The following is a 21,092-nucleotide window of genomic DNA, read 5'->3' as shown; positions in this document are numbered from 1 at the left end:
TCTGGTCCTAGCTTCGATGGAGAGAGGGTTTGGGCGCTGATCATATGTATATATGGCCAGTCTCTAGGGCATTGTCCTGCCAAGGCATTGTCACTGTCAGTGGCCTCTGCTCTTCATTAGTGACCTTTAAAGTACAAATCATTGCATAATGTGCTATCTTGTGTGAGCCAAGTAATCATATTACGTAAAAGAAACCAATAACTATCACATAATTTGAATCCCTGAACGCTATACTATGTCATACTTAAGGCAATCAGTCGACTCATTAGAAGGGAAAATAAGTGGCATGTGAGTTATATCTCTTATATAAAAGCAAATATCTCACATCATGCGAAGTAAATAACTGTCGCATTTCCCTTGTATACTTTGCTATCTTGTACTTGAGCAAAGCAATTATATCACATTAGAGAAAGCAAATACATGTCAAATAATTAGCATTCATTTTATGTTATCTTGTATTTAAGGTGAGCAATTATTTCATGGAAAAAAAAATAAAAATAACGGTCATATGAATTGCATTCTTTACATTCAGGGCTATCATGCCTTCAAGGTAAACAAAATTGCAGAGAAAGAACAAAAGGTGTGTATGGTGAGGTAATAAGACGAGTATGCTGAGAAGACTGTTGACCAAAGTTACTAAATATAGTAGACGATGATAATTACAATGACTAGAGGGAAAATGAAGAAAATATGCTTAGAGGAAACGGAAAACAAATTCGTAATGTAATAATTATTAAATACTTAAAACGCCCATTTCTATAAAACTGAGCTGTATCCCATTAACATTGTCAAAATATAATGCAAGCATTGAGAATAAAGATCAATATTAACAACGGAAGTGCAAGAAAAAATTAGTTTAATTGAAGAAACTTATACAAAACTGTACCACAAAGACTTGAAGAGACCTATCTTGTAGAATTAAGAGTAAAGAAAGAAATATAGGAAAATGGAAGTAACCAAATTGTCAAAAAACCCAGTGCTGTTCATCACTTTGTAACTCATCAGAATGGTTTTACTGATATTACAAACTTTACTCTATCTCAGCTCAGAAGAGAAGTGACCAAAATATAGGCCATGTTGCAAAGAAGAGATAGAATCTGGAGCAAGATTAAAGCACAGTAGTAAATAAGATAGCTTACTCCAAGTCAGTCTTGCCAAGAAAAGTTCCTAAAGAGATTGCACTCATAATTAACAAATAACGTCTTAATTTGCAAAAAAAAAAAAAATATATATATATCACGTATTAATTCATTGAGAAAGAAATCTGCAATGTCGCAACAAAATGTCTGAAAGCCGATTTAATATTAAAAAATATGCGATTTCTTCTTATATGGGCAAATTTTTGCCATACAAATATAAACAACATACGACTAACTAATCATTCCCTTATCTATTCATTCTTGTCTCAATTACATAAAAAAGTAACCGACATCTAAGTTTGACATATTCTTGTTTTACACTCTAGTAGTTCATGGAACTCAGTGAGATGATTATCACATTCAGCATATGGTAGAAAATTTAGACTTGTTTGGTACGTGGACATAACAAAGAAAATAAGCCAGTTGAAATAACCAGTTCGCGCTGGTTATGCACTTGCCTCCTATTATTATTATTATTATTATTATTATTATTATTATTATTATTATTACTAGCTAAGCAACAACCCTAATTGGAAAAGCAAGATCCTATAAGCCAAAGGGCTCCAACAGGGAAAAATAGCCCAGTGAGGAAAGGAAATAAGGAAATAAATAGACGATATAAGAAGTAATGAAAATTAAAATAAAATATTTTCAAAACATTAACAACATTAAAACAGATATTTGATATATAAACTATAAAACGACTTATGTAAACCTGTTCAACATAAAAACATTTACTGCGAGTTTGAACTTCTGAAGTTCTACTGATTCAACTACCCGATTTAGAAGATCATTCCACAACTTGCTCACACCTGGAATAAAAATACTAGAGTACTGTGTAGTATTGAGCCTTATAATGGAGAAGGCCTGACTATTAAAATTGACTGCATACCTAGTATTACGACCAGGATGGAAATGTCCGGGAAGATCAGAATGTAAAGGATGGTCAGAATTATAAAAAAATCTTATCCAACATGCATAATGAACTTATTGAACGACGGTGCCAGATATTATCTAGACAGGAATAAGAAATTTAATAGACCGTAAGTTCCTGTCCAACAAATTAAGATGAGAATCAGCAGCTGAAGACCAGACAGGAGAACAAGGTAAAATAAAAGCATTAAAATACTTCTGAATAGATTGATCAGCAAAAATCTAGAGAGACTTTCTCAATAAGTCAATTTTTTGTGCAATTGAAGAAGACACACACCTAATGTGTTTCTATAAAGTAAATTTGCTGACGAGAATCACACCTAATACTTTAAAAGAGTCATACAAATCAATGCTGATCAGGACGTTGAGGAGCCATGGTCTTTGACCTACTCACAATCATACTTTGAGTTTTGTTAGCATTCAACTTCATACCCAACAATTTACACCATGCACTAATTTTAGCTACATCTCTATTAAAGGATTCAGCAAACCCAGATCTACATTCAGGAGATGGAATTGATGCAAAGAGAGTAGCATCATCTGCATATGCAACAAGCTTGTTTTCTAGTCCAAACCACATGGAGTCTGTTTATGGTAGCAATGAAATGCGTCGGCTTCCAATAACGTTACAGAGAGAAACATGGAAAGTATGATTGAATACTCCTTGATTTTCAAATTATGCCATGGATACGTATTTGCATAAAAATCATAGATTGAGGAAGCCATCCAACATATAATACAATTAGGCAATGGTAACCAATGAGTCAATGAAACAGTTTTGGAAAGGATTTTGTAGTATGTGCAAAAAAAATAAAAAATAAAATTCCCTGTACCCAGTCATACATGCATAAAAACACCCTCCACCATTTTTTTTATATATATATATATATATATATATATATATATATATATATATATATATATATATATATATATATATATATATATATATATATATATATATTTACCATACATTACACTCCTAATATCTGGATTCTCTCTACTTCGGGATCAGAGACCCAGGGGGAATCAACTCAATGATAGTATCTTATGGTCGGCCGTGGAATCGAACTCGGGCCCAAGAATCTGAGATTCCATTGACTTAGCAACTCAGCCACAAAAAGAGATAAGTTGATGACAATTCTCCCATATTTATACTGGTCGAATACAGCTTTTTCTGTACTTAAAATTTAAATCAACCAATCTCCACCATTGTAGCTTGTTGTCAAGTTTGTACTTCGCTATGAATAAAGATAATTTTGCACATTTATACATGCTTTTCCTATTCATATATGCCATATATTATACTCCTCCTAATATCTGGATTCTCTCTACCTCGGGATCAGAAACCCAATGGGGAATCAACTCATAGATAATAACTTCTAGTCTGCTGTGGAATCGAACCCGGGACTAAGAAACTATGTTCTATTTACACACACACACACACACACACACACACACATATATATATATATATATATATATATATATATATATATATATATATATGAATACACTACACTTTTCTTTCATTCTAAGGGGTGGTGCCAGAAAATCCAGTTTTTTAGCCTCTCAACCAAATCTTTTATTGGGCTGGCGGGGGATAAAAGGGATTTGTGGATGACATCTGGGATCGAACGCAGTTCCATACACAGCATTCCAAGTCACCACTATAGAAAGAAGTCCTTATTTTGAGTACCGTTCATTATACCGAGATGATAGAAGCTCTCTAGAAAGCAGCAAGACCAAATACACTAGTGACATGACTCACTTTCACCTACAGCTCTGAATTACTAGCCTGCGGGGTAATAGGGCATTGTTTCAATGGATTCTCTCAAACTAAGCAGGGATTGAGCTTATTCCCAAAATGTAATGGTTCCAATAGGACTCTCTCTCTCTCTCTCTCTCTCTCTCTCTCTCTATATATATATATATATATATATCTCTCTCTCTCTCTCTCTCTCTCTCTCTCTCTCTCTCTCTCTATATATATAATATATATATATAATATATATATATATATATATATATATATATAAATATTTCATCTTTTTTTAAGGTAAGCATGAAAATCAGAAATGAAATGTCAAATAAAGTCTTGTAATTAAGTATAAGAATCATGAGGGAAACTAAAAAAAAAAAAAAAAGTAACGTTGTCAAATAGATAAACGGAACTACGCAATACTGAAAAGATTTCGTCATTCAACGGCGGAAAAGAAATGAAAATAGATAAAATTAAATCTATATCGGAATAATCTTCCCAAAAATTTCCAGTACGCAGCAAAGGCAAAATATCTTTAGAAATCGCCTATAAACAGGCATTCGATGGGTTAATATTATAGGCGAAATTGATGTTAACAAGTTCCTTTGCCGTAATGTTCGAGATTTACAAATAAAACCCGCGAGTAATTGCCAGATATTCCCAGATATGAGTAACCTTCTCAAAAGTCCGGGCCCCTTGGGATGCAAGAGTGCGGTTGGAACTCAAACGAAGTGAATCGAATAACTAGTTAGGATTCGAGTTGGAATTTATTGCTACATTGGTTTTCCTCTGCGTTATCCGTCTCTTTCCTTTGCACCCTCTGGTTTTTTTTTCCCCCTAATATAATTTGAATACCAGTTTCCGTTATTCTTCTTGGACAACTATCAGAGAAATCGTTACATCAATCTTCTATCTATTTCAAAGTTTCGAGAAAGTAAATTTCATTGTTTTTTTATTACATAGATTACTCTCGTCTGCCTACTCAATCATTATACAGTTATTAAAATCATTCAACGATTAAAAAACACACTTGCATTACGATCTTTATTTCTCCAAATATCAGTATCTTCTATTCTCTACGTTCTATGTCAAATTCATCTCTCTCTCTCTCTCTCTCTCTCTCTCTCTCTCTCTCTCTCTCTCCTCTCTCTCTCTCCTCTCTCTCTCTCTCTCTCTCTTCCCCTCTGGCTATCCGTCTCTTGTGAGCTGTTCTCCATTCTCCCTGGAACTTCCAGTCGGTGGCTCATCCAACGTTCCAGATCGTAAACCACCCAAGTGCCGGAGTCCAGTTTTAGGTTTGAGTCCTTGGCTTTTCCCCTTGGCTGCAGAGTTATAGACGTGAATATTTTAATCATGAAAACAAAATAATATCAACCGGTAAAATACTTAGCTTAGATGAAGTACCAAGGAAGAAAAAAGACCTTGATAAGATAGATTAATTCTGAACGACAAACTGAACAGAGATAGTTAATCTAGGAAAATAGTAAGAATTGATTAACATATATCTATATAATAAAATCGAGACCCAGATTTTCACGTAATGCGATCCAAACAAAATGTCAATATCGTTCTTGACTGTTTACATTTGATGAGTAACACGAACATTCCTTTCCCAGCTCACATTTTAAGTTTTAAAATACAGTCCCGCATTTAGTAAATATGGATACAACATAAAGATATAATCGAGTAATATTAACCAAAGCCAAGCAAAGAGTACATAAAAATTACGTTACCATTAATCACGAGAGAGAATTTCTTAGATTATAACAACTCGAAGGATGATAGCATTTCACATTAAAAAAAAAAAAAGTTAACAATACTACAATAAACAACGCTAAACCTGTAAAGAATTTGCAGCCACTTATCAATATCTTGAAATCTATTATCTGATGTGTGATAGGTACTCGAAATAATAATTAATCTTAATTATCTATAGTAACTGATTTATAAGAATTTATGTATTTCACTGGTGGTTATACATCACTCTCTTCTTTTGTTTGCATATGCAAAAGTTCTTAAAGGATAACTCCGGAACATGAGATCAAAATATTATAGATATTGACATAAAAATGACGTCCAGAATCTGATGAACGTTTGGAAGAAAACTGCTAAATATTTTCGACTTGCTAAATGTTATCGATTTGTTACACTGATGAACGTTTGGAAAAAAAACTTGCTAATTGTTATCAATTTGTTACACTGATGAACGTTTGGAAGAAAACTTGCTAAATGTTATCGATTTGTTACACTGATGAACGTTTGGAAGAAAACTGCTAAATATTATCGACTTGTTACACCGATGAACGTTTGGAAGAAAAGTTGCTAATTGTTATCGATTTGTTACATTGATGAACGTTTGGAAGAAAACTTGCTAAATGTTATCGATTTGTTACACTGAAGAACGTTTGGAAGAAAAACTGCTAAATGTTATCGATTTGTTACACTGATGAATGTTTGAAAGGAAACTGGTAAATGTTATCGATTTGTTACAGTGATGAGCGTTTGAAAGAAAACTTGCAAATTGTTATCAATTTGTTACACTGATGAACGTTTGGAAGAAAACTTTCAATTGTTATCAATTTGTTACACTGATGAACGTTTGGAAGAAAACTTTCAAATTGTTATCGATTTGTTACACTGATGAACGTTTGGAAGAAAACTTGCAAATTGTTATCGATTTGTTACACTGATGAATGTTTGGAAGAAAACTTGCTAATTGTTATCGATTTGTTACACTGATGGATGAAAGAAAACTGCTAAATGTTATCGATTTGTTACACTGATGAGCGTTTGGAAGAAAACTTGCTAATTGTTATCGATTTGTTACACTGATGAACGTTTGAAAGAAAACTGCTAAATGTTATCGATTTGTTACACTGATGAGCGTTTGGAAGAAAACTTGCCAATTGTTATCGATTTGTTACACTGATGAACGTTTGGAAGAAAACTTGCCAATTGTTATCGATTTGTCCCGTACAAACTCGTTAATTTCTTTGGTCGCTGCAATCTCACCATCTTCGTGAGCTGAGGAAGGGGGGGGGGGGGCGTGAGCTTATGGGTCTATCTGCTGAGTCATCAGCAGCCGTTGCCTGGCCCTCCTTGGTCCTTGCTTGTGTGGAGATGGGGCTTGGGCGCTGATCATATGGATAGGGCACTGTCCTGCTTGATAGGACAATGACACTCTCCTTTGCCTCTGCCATCATTGAGCTGTCTTTAAACTGAATACTTTGTAACCTTGAGAAATTTGCACTTCCTTCCAGTGAATATTTTGATAAACATTTGTATTATTCATATAAATAATGCGTACAGAGAGAGAGAGAGAGAGAGAGAGAGAGAGAGAGAGAGAGAGACCATATTTTCAAATGAATCAATTAAAGAGTTTCACTTCATAACGTATGCATTTTTTTGTCTGGCGCACCTCGTAAAATGAACCAAAGTTTAGTGAAACAATAATAAACTGTGATTTTATGAGTAATATGTCGCAAGTTTAGAGGACACGGCCGAGTAAAATTTTTATGGTTTGCTGGAGAGAATCTTCCCTTTTAGCACTTAGTGGGTGTGTCAATTTTATAGGAAGGGGGAGGGATTGGAATGGGAGCGATTGGGAGGGGGAGGAAGGGAGAGGGATTGAGAGGGAGAGGAAGAAGGAGGGATTGAGAGGGGGGGGAGGGTAGATGGGAGTCTTCTTTAGGCACTATCAAGACGAGTCTCTCCGCCCAGCCCCGGGGACACCGCGCACTTTAAAAAAGTTTGACTTCAAAAAGTAAGACACAACACAAAACGAGGAAGTTGTTTTTTTATGAACGTGGAAGAATATTAAGTCCCGTGATTGTTTCTTCCAGATTTATGTTTCCAGAAACTACAAGTGACTTGGCACTTACAAAGGTTTGAAGAAATATAAAATAAAAACTACTCGATAGCACGATTTCCTTCCAGAGATGTCACGGGATATTTTGGGTACATTGAGCAAAAATCACAAAACACATTACATAGATTACAATAATTAAAAACTAAATTTTCCTAGAGCAAAAGATATATACAGTGATTTTAAATTATGCGAATCTTGATGGTCGAAGGTCAAAAACACTTTCCTTTAAGAATAATCCATGGAAAATTACAGACAGTAACGGGATGAACAACTTACTGATATCACTATTGGTGCAATTAAAAGTGAATGAAAATAGAAACTCTAAAGATATATAAGTTTTGTTATGAATCATTTAATAAGAAAACTATAGCCATAATTCAAAATACAATAATAACAGCAATTATCCACGATAGTAACGTCCTATTTGGGTGCCATAAATCATGAGGAAATTCACTACCAAACTGCGAAAAAAGGAGCAAATGAAGCTAACAATAAGTGATTTCTGGCCATATATTCATCATACTTATCATAAAGGGATTTCACATCTTTTGATGCACAAAACATAGCAAAATTTGCTAATCCATTAACATGTGAACGCTTATTTACCCTAAAATTAAAAGACCAGGTCAATGAGTGAATATAATAAGCCTATGGTAACTAAAGATGTCCATAGATCTTGTTGAGGCATGAGAGTCAAATTTTTAAATATAATTGGTCGTTGGTTTGGAAAATGGACAACCACAATTAATTCTCAGCAGACCAACTTGCACACGAACAAAAGAGCGGGTAATGGTAGACGAGACAATTTCATCGTTTATTTCACAAAGCTTCATTATCATCTTCCATTAGTCGGGTGATTCATGAATCACCCCTTTACTTTCTCATTTTTATTTTCCCTATAACCAATATATTTTCTTGCCCAAACATCCAGGCACTGAACTTTCGTGTTGCCTCTCTGGAACTCTTACTTTATAATTGTATGTAGGGATGCTTTTCCCAAATGAAAATATTGCACTGTATTGATATTAATTAATAATTTTAGTTTCTCACCTGCAATAATGAATACTATCTTAAATTTGTCTTACAAGAGATTATTTAATCTAACTGCTGCTTCACAGGTATGAATGTTCATTAATACTACGCAGTCGTGATTGATCCAAGAACTGTTATATGTAGTTGCGTGTCAGCTTTAATTGATATATGAAAAACATATTTTCTATCTATAAACTACATTTTAAATGAAATATTCTACATCTAACTTTACATATCCACTAACATCTGTTTTTCACCAACAGATGTTTCACCAGGTGTCCCAAATCAGCGGCAATACTCCAGCAGTAAGTACAAAGAATATCACATAATCTATCAATATTATCTGCTCAAAATCCATATGTACTATTTTATTTAGCCTAATTATTTCCTATCTGTCTTTAGATAATACTGATAATTTAGTGTTTACTAAATAATTTTTTTCTGATCTTAAAGAAATGCTAGACTGAAATAACTTTCTATCAACATGAAAAGTTGACGGATAAAATTGTGGTCACGTGTCATTAAAATTACCAACGTAAATATGACATAAGCTTATAATTTCTTAAGATTTTCCCTTGTACAAGTATACGTTATTTAAGTAAAATTGCCATCTTTTGAGAGAGAGAGAGAGAGAGAGAGAGAGGAGAGAGAGAGAGAGAGAGAGAGAAAAAAAAAAATAACAATAACTATTTTACGTTCTCTTACACCTTTTATTTGCATTCAGGATTTGGTTAATCTTGTTTACGATTATGCTGTTGATGGAAGCAGGCAAACACATTTTTATTTCTGCAGTCGTCTTGTAGGAAGTAAGGGGAGATGGGGACGAGGATGCAAGAGAGAAAATTACATGTAACATTTTACTTGTTTTAGTTGAAATATCATCTGATCCGACACCAGAAAATGAAATCACACATTAAAATACGGTACGTCCCATTTGACACTGACAAGAAATTAACACATTTATTAGGTCATCACACTAAATGGCACTTATGTGTGAAAACTGTTTACCAATAAATGACCTTACAGTAGAGTACGAGGAAAAACAATTTGTCACAGTAAATATACAGTTTACGTAGGGCCTTCGTTTGGAAACATTTAGCAACGGAAACCTGTAAATGGTTTAATGTATCTTTAAAATATCTTAGATAAGCAACTACCAGGGTAATTTATAACTACTACACATGCACAGCAATGCTTCCTCCTATTGTAAATATAATTATATGCAGGGAAAGGAAACCAAATGGTAAACACGAGAACACTTAAAAGTCTTAGCTTGTAAACTACACTATTGTTGGTAAGAGGAGATCTCTAAAAGCTGAGGACAATTGTTTAGTATGCAATAGTTCTGTTATAATACTCTTCCCAGTGTTGCAATGAACGATTACAATTGTCAATATACCTTCCATTGCAGTCACCACAAGAGTACAGTCAAGACAAGTGAACTTGTAAACAACAAATGAAGATAAGCCTTCAGGTAGGGATTCCTTCTTGTTTAAGTAAACCAATTATGAATCTATTATTAAAAATCAAACCTGAATTATACCCGTGGATATGCTACATCTAGACTGTTGTTAAAATGTTTATGTAATTCGAAGCTAAGCTTTCCCAAATATGATAGTTTTATAGATCGGAAGTGATTTGGTGCGGTAAAATTAGAATCTGTGGGTTTGGATTAGATTAGATTCAGGAATTTAGGTCATAAGAACAAGCAATGGATCCTGGCAGGTCATCCAGAGGCCTGCGCAATTGGGGATAAACTCCGCAGTTACACCGTGAAGTAAATGTGAAGAGGTTGGACTGGAAGATGGAAGAAAAGAAGTTGGAACGGAGGAATAGTAGAAGGCTACATGCAAGAGTAGCTAGGGGCCAAAAAGGAAGCCACAAAGACCCATAACTCCAACTATTGAAGTTCAAAAGCGGCACTAATCCTCTACGGGGTGATATGTGGTCTTGATTTCCTATCAACAAAAATACAGATACAACTTAACTTTACCTTTGTTCATAAATTCAAAATTGGCTCTCGCTTGAACAACAAAGAATCTCTGCCCAAACGTTTAACTCTGTATGTTGTTTGCAAGTTCTTTGTCCTGACTACGATGAGAGGTATATTGAAAGTAAATAGGGAGATGCATTAGAAAAGGGGTTACCATTAACAAAACCACAACACTCAGCAATTTGAGATAATTTTCACCAAAAATACCATAGTTTTACACAAAACGTTTCCCAGAGTTTTCTTTTTTTATATAGGAAAAAATAAGAAAGACTTTAAAAGCAGTACGCTACATATTCAACTGATTACCAAAGAGAGTTTTAATTAATTTGAATTAAAGGTGATTTGGTGATTATCTAGTGTTCATTTTTCCATCTGTTATAGCCACCAATTCATGAAAACATTTGTAACTGCCGTCTGGGATTAAAATGTAATCAATTAGTTGTTATTTTGTCATATATATATATATATATATATATATATATTCTTAAATCTACCGTTTTCTCATCATGGTAACAGATGACTTCCTAAAACGTCGATCATAATAATGAAGTTTTTTTTTGTTTTTTTTTAGCAATGCTGTTCCTATTTCTTCAAGTACATATAAGCCTACACACACACACACACACACACACACACATATATATATATATATAGAGAGAGAGAGAGAGAGAGAGAGAGAGAGAGAGAGAGAGAGACTAGAAAAGAATTACCATGTGATTTCTTACAAAAAGATCTAAGAATGGTTTGAATAGATAGTATGAAAGGACATTAGCAAGTAATGGCCTTCACATGCATGAAGTCCAAGAACGCCCATGCTAGAGTCATTAACCTAGTTTGAAAGGGAGGAAAGGGAGAAGTTTCAATTCGATGTTGATAAGGTATATGTGAACTTTTATCAAACGGTCAATATCACGAAAGTTTTCTGTATAAGGGTTTCATACACGATTCACAGACAACCTAAATATATATTTCTAAATGGGTTTTTATGCTTGACAAGACGTTACTACCAATGGGAACATGCTACAAACTTATGGTATATTAAGTTTTCCGCAAAAGAGCCCTTCCAAATTTCATCCATTTCCCTAAAAATTTGATTTTGGCAGTGTTGCATACTCAAACCTCTTATGATTGGGAATTTTATAGAAGGGATAAATGCAGTAATCTAACATATCTAACATGTTGCCAGTTTTATACACAGTGCAATTTCATGACGTACACGGTTTAAAACAGAATTTGCAGTTTAGCATGTTCCAATAAAAATAGAAAAAGATACTGTATTAAATTATTAGAGAAGTAACCGTAGACTTAATTATTCCATTCTAAATTTACTCGAAAATAAAGATCACGTGAGCTTTAAGGAAGCAATTTTTAGGATGTTAAGTCAATTAAATAATTTTCACAGAATTTCACTATTAAATTCGAAATAAACACATACAATTAAGATCATCAAAAACAGAAAATCCTAAAGTTTATAAATATATACATAGTCGAGATTTCAGTAAATCTACGGTAGATATAAAATCAATAACTCTTCTCCACGATACAGACAAAATTATAACTAAATAACAAGTACATTAAAATCGACGAGGAGAACATTATGTTTTACGAAAATGAAATAACAATTTCCTGAGCAGCCATTTGTAGTGAGAAGAAATAAATTCAGATATACTTTCTAATCTTCCGAACATCACCAGCAAGACGGAACGTTTTTCGTTATGAAGATCGATTCATCATACCATACATGAGACAAAAGAATTCTCTGATTAAAGAATTAATTTTAATCCCTAAGATTTTACGAAAACAAACGGAAAAGTAGGATGAACAAAGAATGTTTCGAGGAGTCCTACTTTCGTTATCCATGTTTATTACTTTCATTACTAGCCAATTCATGGCATATTTGGCGAAAAATACTTGGATGAAGTTTGATCAAAATTCGTGGTAAAAAATCCATAAACTCAAACTAAAAATCCTGACGACCAATGTCAAGTGACGAGGTGACCAGATTAGATTCTAACAAAAGCTCAAACACCTTTCCTCAATAAGTGCTAATGGAAGACTTGCCTCAGTTTACAAATATCCTCTATATTTGTTGAAAAATTAAAGTTGTTAACCTGACGTCAATAGTTATGCAGGTTAGGCATGCAAGGCAGGTCAGATCTATTTGATTAAATGACTTGAAAGCAATAAAAGTTTAGATAACTATGTAACATTATCCCATTTTACCCGATTTTTATATATAGGTTACCGTAGGTGAGGCAAAGCGTATAATGTACAATAGTCAACTTATCTGCAATTATGATATGTCCTAGTCCTGCGTAATTTACTGGAAACACAGGTAGTAAGTCCGTTTCTTGAACAATATATTTCCAGCAAGTTTGTCCTATAGTTAAATAACTTCTATTTCGGTATATTTTAATCACAGAGAAGAAAAATCTTATTCTTTAGACAAGAAATAGTGTTACAATATTTGCTCCTATGAGCTATATTTGGCATGAAGGAAAATTATACATGATATATTGATGCATCCGTCTGTTTATATTCCTAATTATCAAACCCATACATGATATTCTAGTATATCTTCTTGATCACCAATTACGTCCACAGTTTTTCTAGATGCTCTTAGTCAACCAATTATATAAATTATTTTCTTTCGCTTCCATTACTTATCCATTCAGCACTGTCTTTGGTATTCTAGCAAGTGTTCTCGGGTAGAAACGCGTGGCTTTCCCGTTATCAATACCTTCGGAATTAAAGCTTTCAAGAGTTTGTTCGTAGGGTAGTAGTATTCCTAGTCTCATTGATGGAAGGGATCTCTTATGTTTTCAAAAGTCAGTTTTCTGTTAAACTCTAGTTGCGACCAATTCCGTTTCTTACCCATTACAATAAAAAGGCCGCTATTCATATAAATCTTTTTAGCATATATTTATATTCCATCCTCAAAATGAAAAGTTTCATCGATAAGAGGAAAACTTTTACTGTGGAACTTATTCCAACTTAAATCTAATTACATTACTTGCAACAACTGTGACCTTACTTTTTCTTCGGATCGCTTTAAATCCCACCAAATGAATCAAAAGATCAAAATCTCTGGCTAGCAATTTTCGAGACAATTCTATCACAGTAATTTCAAAACACTTGGATATACCATCCTAACTATATTTAGCCCTACAATATGCCACTTTTACCTATAACAGAATCATTCCTCCTAAACTTTCTGTGTACAGAAACTGCAAAAACTATGCCATTAAAAGAGAAGGCCAAAAAAGAGACAGTCAGTGTCAACTTAAATCTAAACCGTATCAACTCCGAATCCCAGCCTCGGACATTGATTCCTAAAATCTAATCAGCATCTTGAATATATGAGGTAAAAAAAAAATACACTAGTAATTGGGCAGAATCAGGCAAGATTCCAGTGACATATCACTTTTCATGCTGTCTCCATTTCACTAAAACAAGGGTAACTAACTATCAAAGAGGCAGCCTCACATTACATATAACCCTTTGCTTGAAGATATAGAACACAAAAGTGCAATACTACATTCACAGGCAGAGACGTATATACCTCGCAAGAGTAAGACAAGGCAAAGAGAGAGAGAGAGAGAGAGAGAGAGAGAGAGAGAGAGAGAGAGAGATAATTCTTGTTTCGATATGTGGTTCACTAGCCCTCCGTATTAACTGATCAGACATACACGTGTTTACACAATAATAATAACAATCAGTTTACTGTGAGCAAATAATCAATAAAGAGTTAAGACATTGTATTGAGGAAACTACCGACCGAACTGAGAAACTAGATGATTTAGTCTGTTCATTTGGAGCTTTGAATTTTAGTATCAACTAATGAATGAAAATACTAAACAAAAGATCAAAGACTGCCAGGAAATCATTCTAAAAAAAAAGTCTTTAGCAATAAAATACACATATGTATAACTTCAACGAACATACGCATATGAATATGAATAAATATGTACACACACATATATATACATATATATATATACATATATATAGATAGATAGATAGATAGATATAAAGAAGAATATTGTAACTACCTAACCTGTCAAGGGTCGTGCAGCAAGATGCTGTCCTTGGTTTTCAGCAACATACATATGCACATACACACACTCTTATATATATATATATATATATATACATACATACATACATACATACATACATACATATATATATATATATACACATACATATATATATATATATATATACACTATATATATAGTTTGGTTTCACTTCAGATACATATGCTTGAATCCGAAGTCTGGTAGGAGCAAATAGCATTAATACTAGCGTTTAATACATGCAATATACACATATATAACTATATATAAATATATATATATATATATATATATATATATATATCTACATTTACATAAACTATGAGAAAGCATTTTATTCTGTCAAAACCTCAGTAGTAATGAAATCCCTTCAAAGACAAGGAATAGATGAATGTTGTTAGAATACTTAAAGATATCTATACGGGAAGTACAGCCACCCTAAAACAACATGAAGATAGTGAGAAAATTTCGATCAAGAAAGGAGTTAGCCAAGGATACTCCATCTCTCCTAAATTATTCACGGCATGTCTGGAAGAAGTTTTTATTCAAATTTAGATTGGGAAAATCTAGGAATTGATATTAAAGGGGAATACTTTAACAACTTGGTATTCGCAGATGACATAGTTGTATTTAGTGAATCATGGGAGGAATTGCAAAAGACGATAGAAAATTTGAATAGAGAAAGCTGAAATGTAGGACTGAAAATTAATATGAGTAAAACTTTCATAATGTTCAACGAAAATGTAGAGAGGCAATAACTAAGAGTTGTGAACGATCCTCTTGAAATTGTTAATGAATATACGCGCTTAGCACAGACAGTGTGCACTTCTTCAGGACACGAGACTGAAATTTAAAGAAGGATAAGCGTAGGATGGATAGATCTTTGTAAACAAAATGATATTAGGAATTTAAATTGCCACTTTCTCTACAATGAAAATTATTTAATCAGATGGTCCTTCCAGTATTAACTTATGCATCAGAAAGTTGTAGCCTTACTAAATCATTAGAACAAAAGCTAGTTATAACTCAAAGCGCTATGGAAAGAATAATGATGGGAATCGCACTAACAGATAGAAAAAGAGCAACACAGATGCCAGAGCAAACTAAAGTAGAGGATATTCTAACAACATGTTAGAAAAAGAAATGGACATAGGCAGAAGAAGCAGGGGAAGGAAGACTGGCATAAGGAAGACCATAAACAGACGCAAGTGAAACGACATGTCTGAGGCCTTTGCTCTGCAGTGAACTAGTGACGCTGATGATAATAATGAAGACATAAATATATATAAACACTTATGTATATATATATATATATATATATATATATGTCAAAATTAATTAAGACTGGAGTAAAGGATATCTTGTCTAATCCAAACTGGACAGAAACAAAAATACATGAGAAAGAGAAAATTATGCAAATATATTATCTTATTATATCTTTAGGAGACGGTACAACATTCTGACCAGTTGACGAATGGAGCACACACAGTCACTGGAGCACACCTGTGATGATAGAGAGACGTGGGGAGATAAGGTGGGATAGCGGAGGGGAAGTAAGCCGGGAGGCGGTGAGTGTGAATTTCAGAGGGAGCAACACTTACTCAGCTCAAAGTATGCTTCCGTCGTTACATTTGTGCTTTATCTTCGACCGCGTGTGGTTGTGCCGAGTGCAAAGAGAAATTCTAAAATAAACTGGGTTCCTCGAGCACCAACTTTCTCTAGTCATCAGTGCTTTGGGGCTTGTCTGTGAATCCTCCGGAAGAGATGATAATGCGGGTACCATCATTTTGTTATATTTCGTCGTGAAAAATCATGTCCTAAGTAAAAAAGAAACAGACACTTAGCAATAATAAAATAAAACCCCCCAAAAATAGTGAAATAGGAAGAAATACTAAAATTAACGACATAATTACGAATATCAAAATGGAACCGAAGCACCCAGATGAAATGGATGAGATGGATTGGAGGGATGATGAAATGGACTTGAAGAAAGAAAGGAAATATTACGAAATGGACGTGAAGAAGGAAATAGCATGCGATGAGATGGATTTGAAGAAGGGAAGTAGATGTGATGAGATGGAGGTAAAGAAGGAAAACAATATGAAAATCTTCATCAAAGTAAGAAACGGAAACAAAGGGGTCTCCTATATCAAACAAGTGGAAAACAATGTAGTGGAAAACACAGCAGAAAGGAAAGGCGACAAAGAAGCCCATGTGACCTTTCACATGAATCCGACTTCTGAAGGTTAGGATAAAACTAAATTACTTCTGAAGGTTAGGATAAAACTAAATCAAAGTGAGAATAGAATATGTGAATACAGGGAAACCAGTAAACACAGAAACAGAAAGTAACAAATTTGAGAATTCCACATTTAAAAAATGCAACTCAAAGTAACCAATCTACACGCCGTTAACATAAACATTTAGAGAACACTTTTATCTCTCTACATCTCTTGCATATTAATTTACGATGTTACCTAATAGAAGCCCCTAGAGATGGTTTTGAAGCTATCAACATTCCTTTATTTAGAAAAAATCTATTTCATCTATGCTAATTAAAAATACTATTACAAATAGAAATAATAAATGAATTCTGGTCCCACTAGAACTCAAAACAATATGCAGTTACTCTTGCAAATGAATGTGTATATATATATATATATATATATATACATATATATATATATATATATGTGTGTGTGTGTGTGTGTGTGTCTATGCGGGTAAAACTCAGTAAAGTTGACACATGAGCATATAATATGTACCATAGCCACGAGAGGAAATGTCAAAAAACTTGATTGAAGTTAGTATTTCCGTCTTTCTATTGAGCCCGTTGATGTCACTAGCTCTAATAAAGTCTTTTCATTATATATATATATATATATATACATACATATACATACACATAAATACACATATACATATAAATATATATATATATATATACATATGTATATATATATATATATATATATAAACATACAGTATATATATATATATATATACATATATACATATATATATATATATATATGCATATATACATATATACAGATATGGATATATATGTATACACATAAATACATATATATATATATATATATATATTAGCTAGCATAATGTTTTAAAATAATTAGAATTGGGAAATTTGTAAATAACACAGATAATAGTAGAATAAAATAAAAGCCCTACCACTGAACAAATTAAGCAAGAAAGCTAGCAGGAAGTGTTCATGAGGTTGCAAAAAGACTGCGAGCATCTACGGAGCTAAGACTGGAATGTATGAAAAGATTGCTACGCCAACAGTTTTTGATGGAACTGAGACGTAGATCCTGAATAGGAATGGAATTAAAAAGTTGAAGCTGGTGATATAAATTGTTTCGTTATATGTAATAGGTACCAGATGAACTGGAAGAGTAAGAAGTATTGAGATCTGAAAATCTATTGAAAAGGTTAGTAGATATGAAAGGAGGATTGATTGATTGATTTAAGGTTTTCAGGCATTGTGAAAGGATGAGTATTTTGAGATTGTTTGCTCGTGGCGAAAGTATACAAGTCGGAATTGTTGGGAAGATGCGAGTGGGGAAACACGTAATATCCAAGAAAGACAAAGTGAGCAGAATATAGAGATGAACAGCGGTGTTTATGGTTGAAATTTTATGCATAAATTTATCACCCACAAAACAGTAACTAAGGTATGAATGAGGCAGTGATCATTAATTTCTTTTTTTATTTGGAGCCAGCCCCGTCAGGAAATATGCATATCTCTCTCTCTCTCTCTCTCTCTCTCTCTCTCTCTCTCTCTCTCGGAGGGAAACGTGATCCTCAGATCCAAAAGTACAATAGAAAAAAGTAAATTATATAGAGAATCAAAATTAGTTTCATCCTATTTCTTAAAGAGGACTCTTGAAGAAGTAAGACAAAACTACAAGATTCTCTCTCTCTCTCTCTCTCTCTCTCTCTCTCTCTCTCTCTATATATATATATATATATATATATGTATATATATCATCAGCCATTACTAGTACACTGCAGATGAAAGGCCTCAGACATGTCCTTCCACTTGCGTCTGTTTATGGTCTTTCTGTGCCAGTCCACGTCCACAAACTTCCTTAGTTCGTCGATCCAGTGTCTTCTCTTTCTTCCTGTGCTTCATTTATAAGGTATAGGGACTTGTTCTATTATTCTTTATGTCCATCTGTTGTCTGCCATTCTCATTATATGTCCTGCCCTTGTCTTTTTTTACTTACAAGTTGTTAGAATATCCTCTACTTCATTTTGTTCTCGTATCATTATATACACACACATATATACATACATATATATATATATATATATATATGTATGTATGTATATATAAACACACACATTTATATACAGTGTATATATATATATACATATATATATATATATATATGTGTGTGTGTGTGTGTGTGTATGCATAAACTGTCTGTATATAAATATATATATATATATATATATATATATATATATATATACTAATCTCTTTGAGTAAAAATAAGCTAATATGGCCAACATTTATTCTAAATAAAGTCAATGAAAAGACATGGTAAAATGGGTATACGAACGCAGTATCCACATCAATTGGAAAAAAATTAGTAATCAAAATAAATTTATATATGTAAAGAATTTCTTGGTAAAACCTTTGAAAAAAAAATCGGAAATTAGAATATCTCTACCTCGCAGTGAGACCTGATTTTCATTTTAAATAATTCATCATCATCATCATCTCCTCCTACCCTTATCGACGCAAAGGGCCTCGGTTGGATTTCACCAGTCGTCTCTATCTTGAGCTTTTAATTCAATACTTCTCCATTCATCATATCCTACTTCTTCACGCTTCATAGTCTTCAGCCATGTAGGCCTGGGTCTTCCAACTCTTTTAGTGCCTTTTGGAGCCCAGCTGAACGTTTGGTGAAATAATCTCTCTTGGGGTGTGCGAAGAGAATGTCCAAACCAACTCCATCTACCTCTCATCATGATCTCATCCACATATGGAACTCGAGTAATCTCTCTTATAGTTTAATTTCTATTCCTGTCCAAGCCATTTAACTCCCAATATCCTTCTGAGAGCTTTGCTCTCAAATCTACTATATCTATTGGAGATCGTTTCATTGTGATACCATGACTCATGTCCATAGAGTAACACTGATATCACTAAACTGATCTTCAGTCTGATTTTTATATATAATTTCAGGCAATTTGATTTTTAAACTTTACTTAACCTAGCCATTGTCTGATTTGCTTTTTTTCAATCTTTCAATAAACTCCAATTCTAAAGAGCCTGTATTGGAGATCATAGTTCCTAAATACTTAAATGATTCTACCTCATTAATCCTTTCTCCTTCCCATGATATTTTATCTTCCATTGCATACTCCATTCTCATCATCTCTGTCTTTCTTCTATTTATCTTCAGCCCAACATCGTATGATATTTCATGCATTCCGGTAAGCAAGCATTGCAAATTCTGTGGTGTTCTGCTAACAATGACAGTATCATCAGCTTACTCTAGGTCTGCTGAATCCCTATCACCAATCCAGTCCAATCAAATAATTATCAGTTTCAAATATATAACTTTAAGAATTACATTAGCGAAGATATAGCTAATTTATGTACAAAGCAAAGAAATTATTTAATAAAAAAAAGATCATCCACAACTTGACCTTCGATAATCCGATTACACAAGCTAGTTATGTATGTGGATTAATGATCACCTGTACACGTACGCCTTATTGAATTTAAATATTTTTTTGTTTTCCATGGTAACACAATTTCTTTAGTATTTCACCTATAAGTCAAGAGTGAACTATGATCTATTATGTTATCTTATTTTGATAAAGTATATTGAATGACAAAGTTGTCGTGGTTATAAAGACCCAAAGCCCCATTTTCTGACTTGTCGTTCATATCAGCTTGATTGAGATTATATGATTAATCCACTGATTAATACCATAAGCTGGTGTTACAACAGTATCCATCAGGCCATATAAGGGCACAGAAAATACCTTCTGTGTCTGATGTAATTGATTTGACAGAAAATTTGTTGCCCCCCATCGTGGTGCAACACATGATTTCGCTGGCTCAAGTGTTGTCGGTCGTAGAAAGCAAACTAAAAGCAATGTCTTTAACATCTAACACATAATACATAAATCAAAATACGCTCTCCCGATAGAAAGTATATTTTTGCTACAAGGAAAATTTTTCATGGTGATTTACGACTTCCCGGGAACGTGTTAGTGGTCATGATTTATATAATGATTAAAT

The 21,092-nt window shown here is 33.5% G+C and overlaps 1 protein-coding gene across 1 annotated transcript in view; it reads left to right on the top strand.

Annotated features, from left to right (window-relative positions):
• pb (proboscipedia) overlaps positions 1-21,092 on the top strand; it is a 227,524-nt gene that overhangs the window by 191,130 nt on the left and 15,302 nt on the right. Inside the window, exon 4 of the mRNA XM_068344663.1 lies at positions 8,998-9,039. Coding sequence (XP_068200764.1) covers positions 8,998-9,039 — 42 coding nt within the window. The remainder of the gene's footprint in view (positions 1-8,997; positions 9,040-21,092) is intronic.

Source organism: Palaemon carinicauda, chromosome 21 (assembly GCF_036898095.1).
Source record: "Palaemon carinicauda isolate YSFRI2023 chromosome 21, ASM3689809v2, whole genome shotgun sequence".
Lineage (NCBI taxonomy): Eukaryota > Metazoa > Arthropoda > Malacostraca > Decapoda > Palaemonidae > Palaemon > Palaemon carinicauda.
Note: the sequence above shows the minus strand (reverse complement) of the source record. Positions and strands in the feature narration are given on the sequence as shown.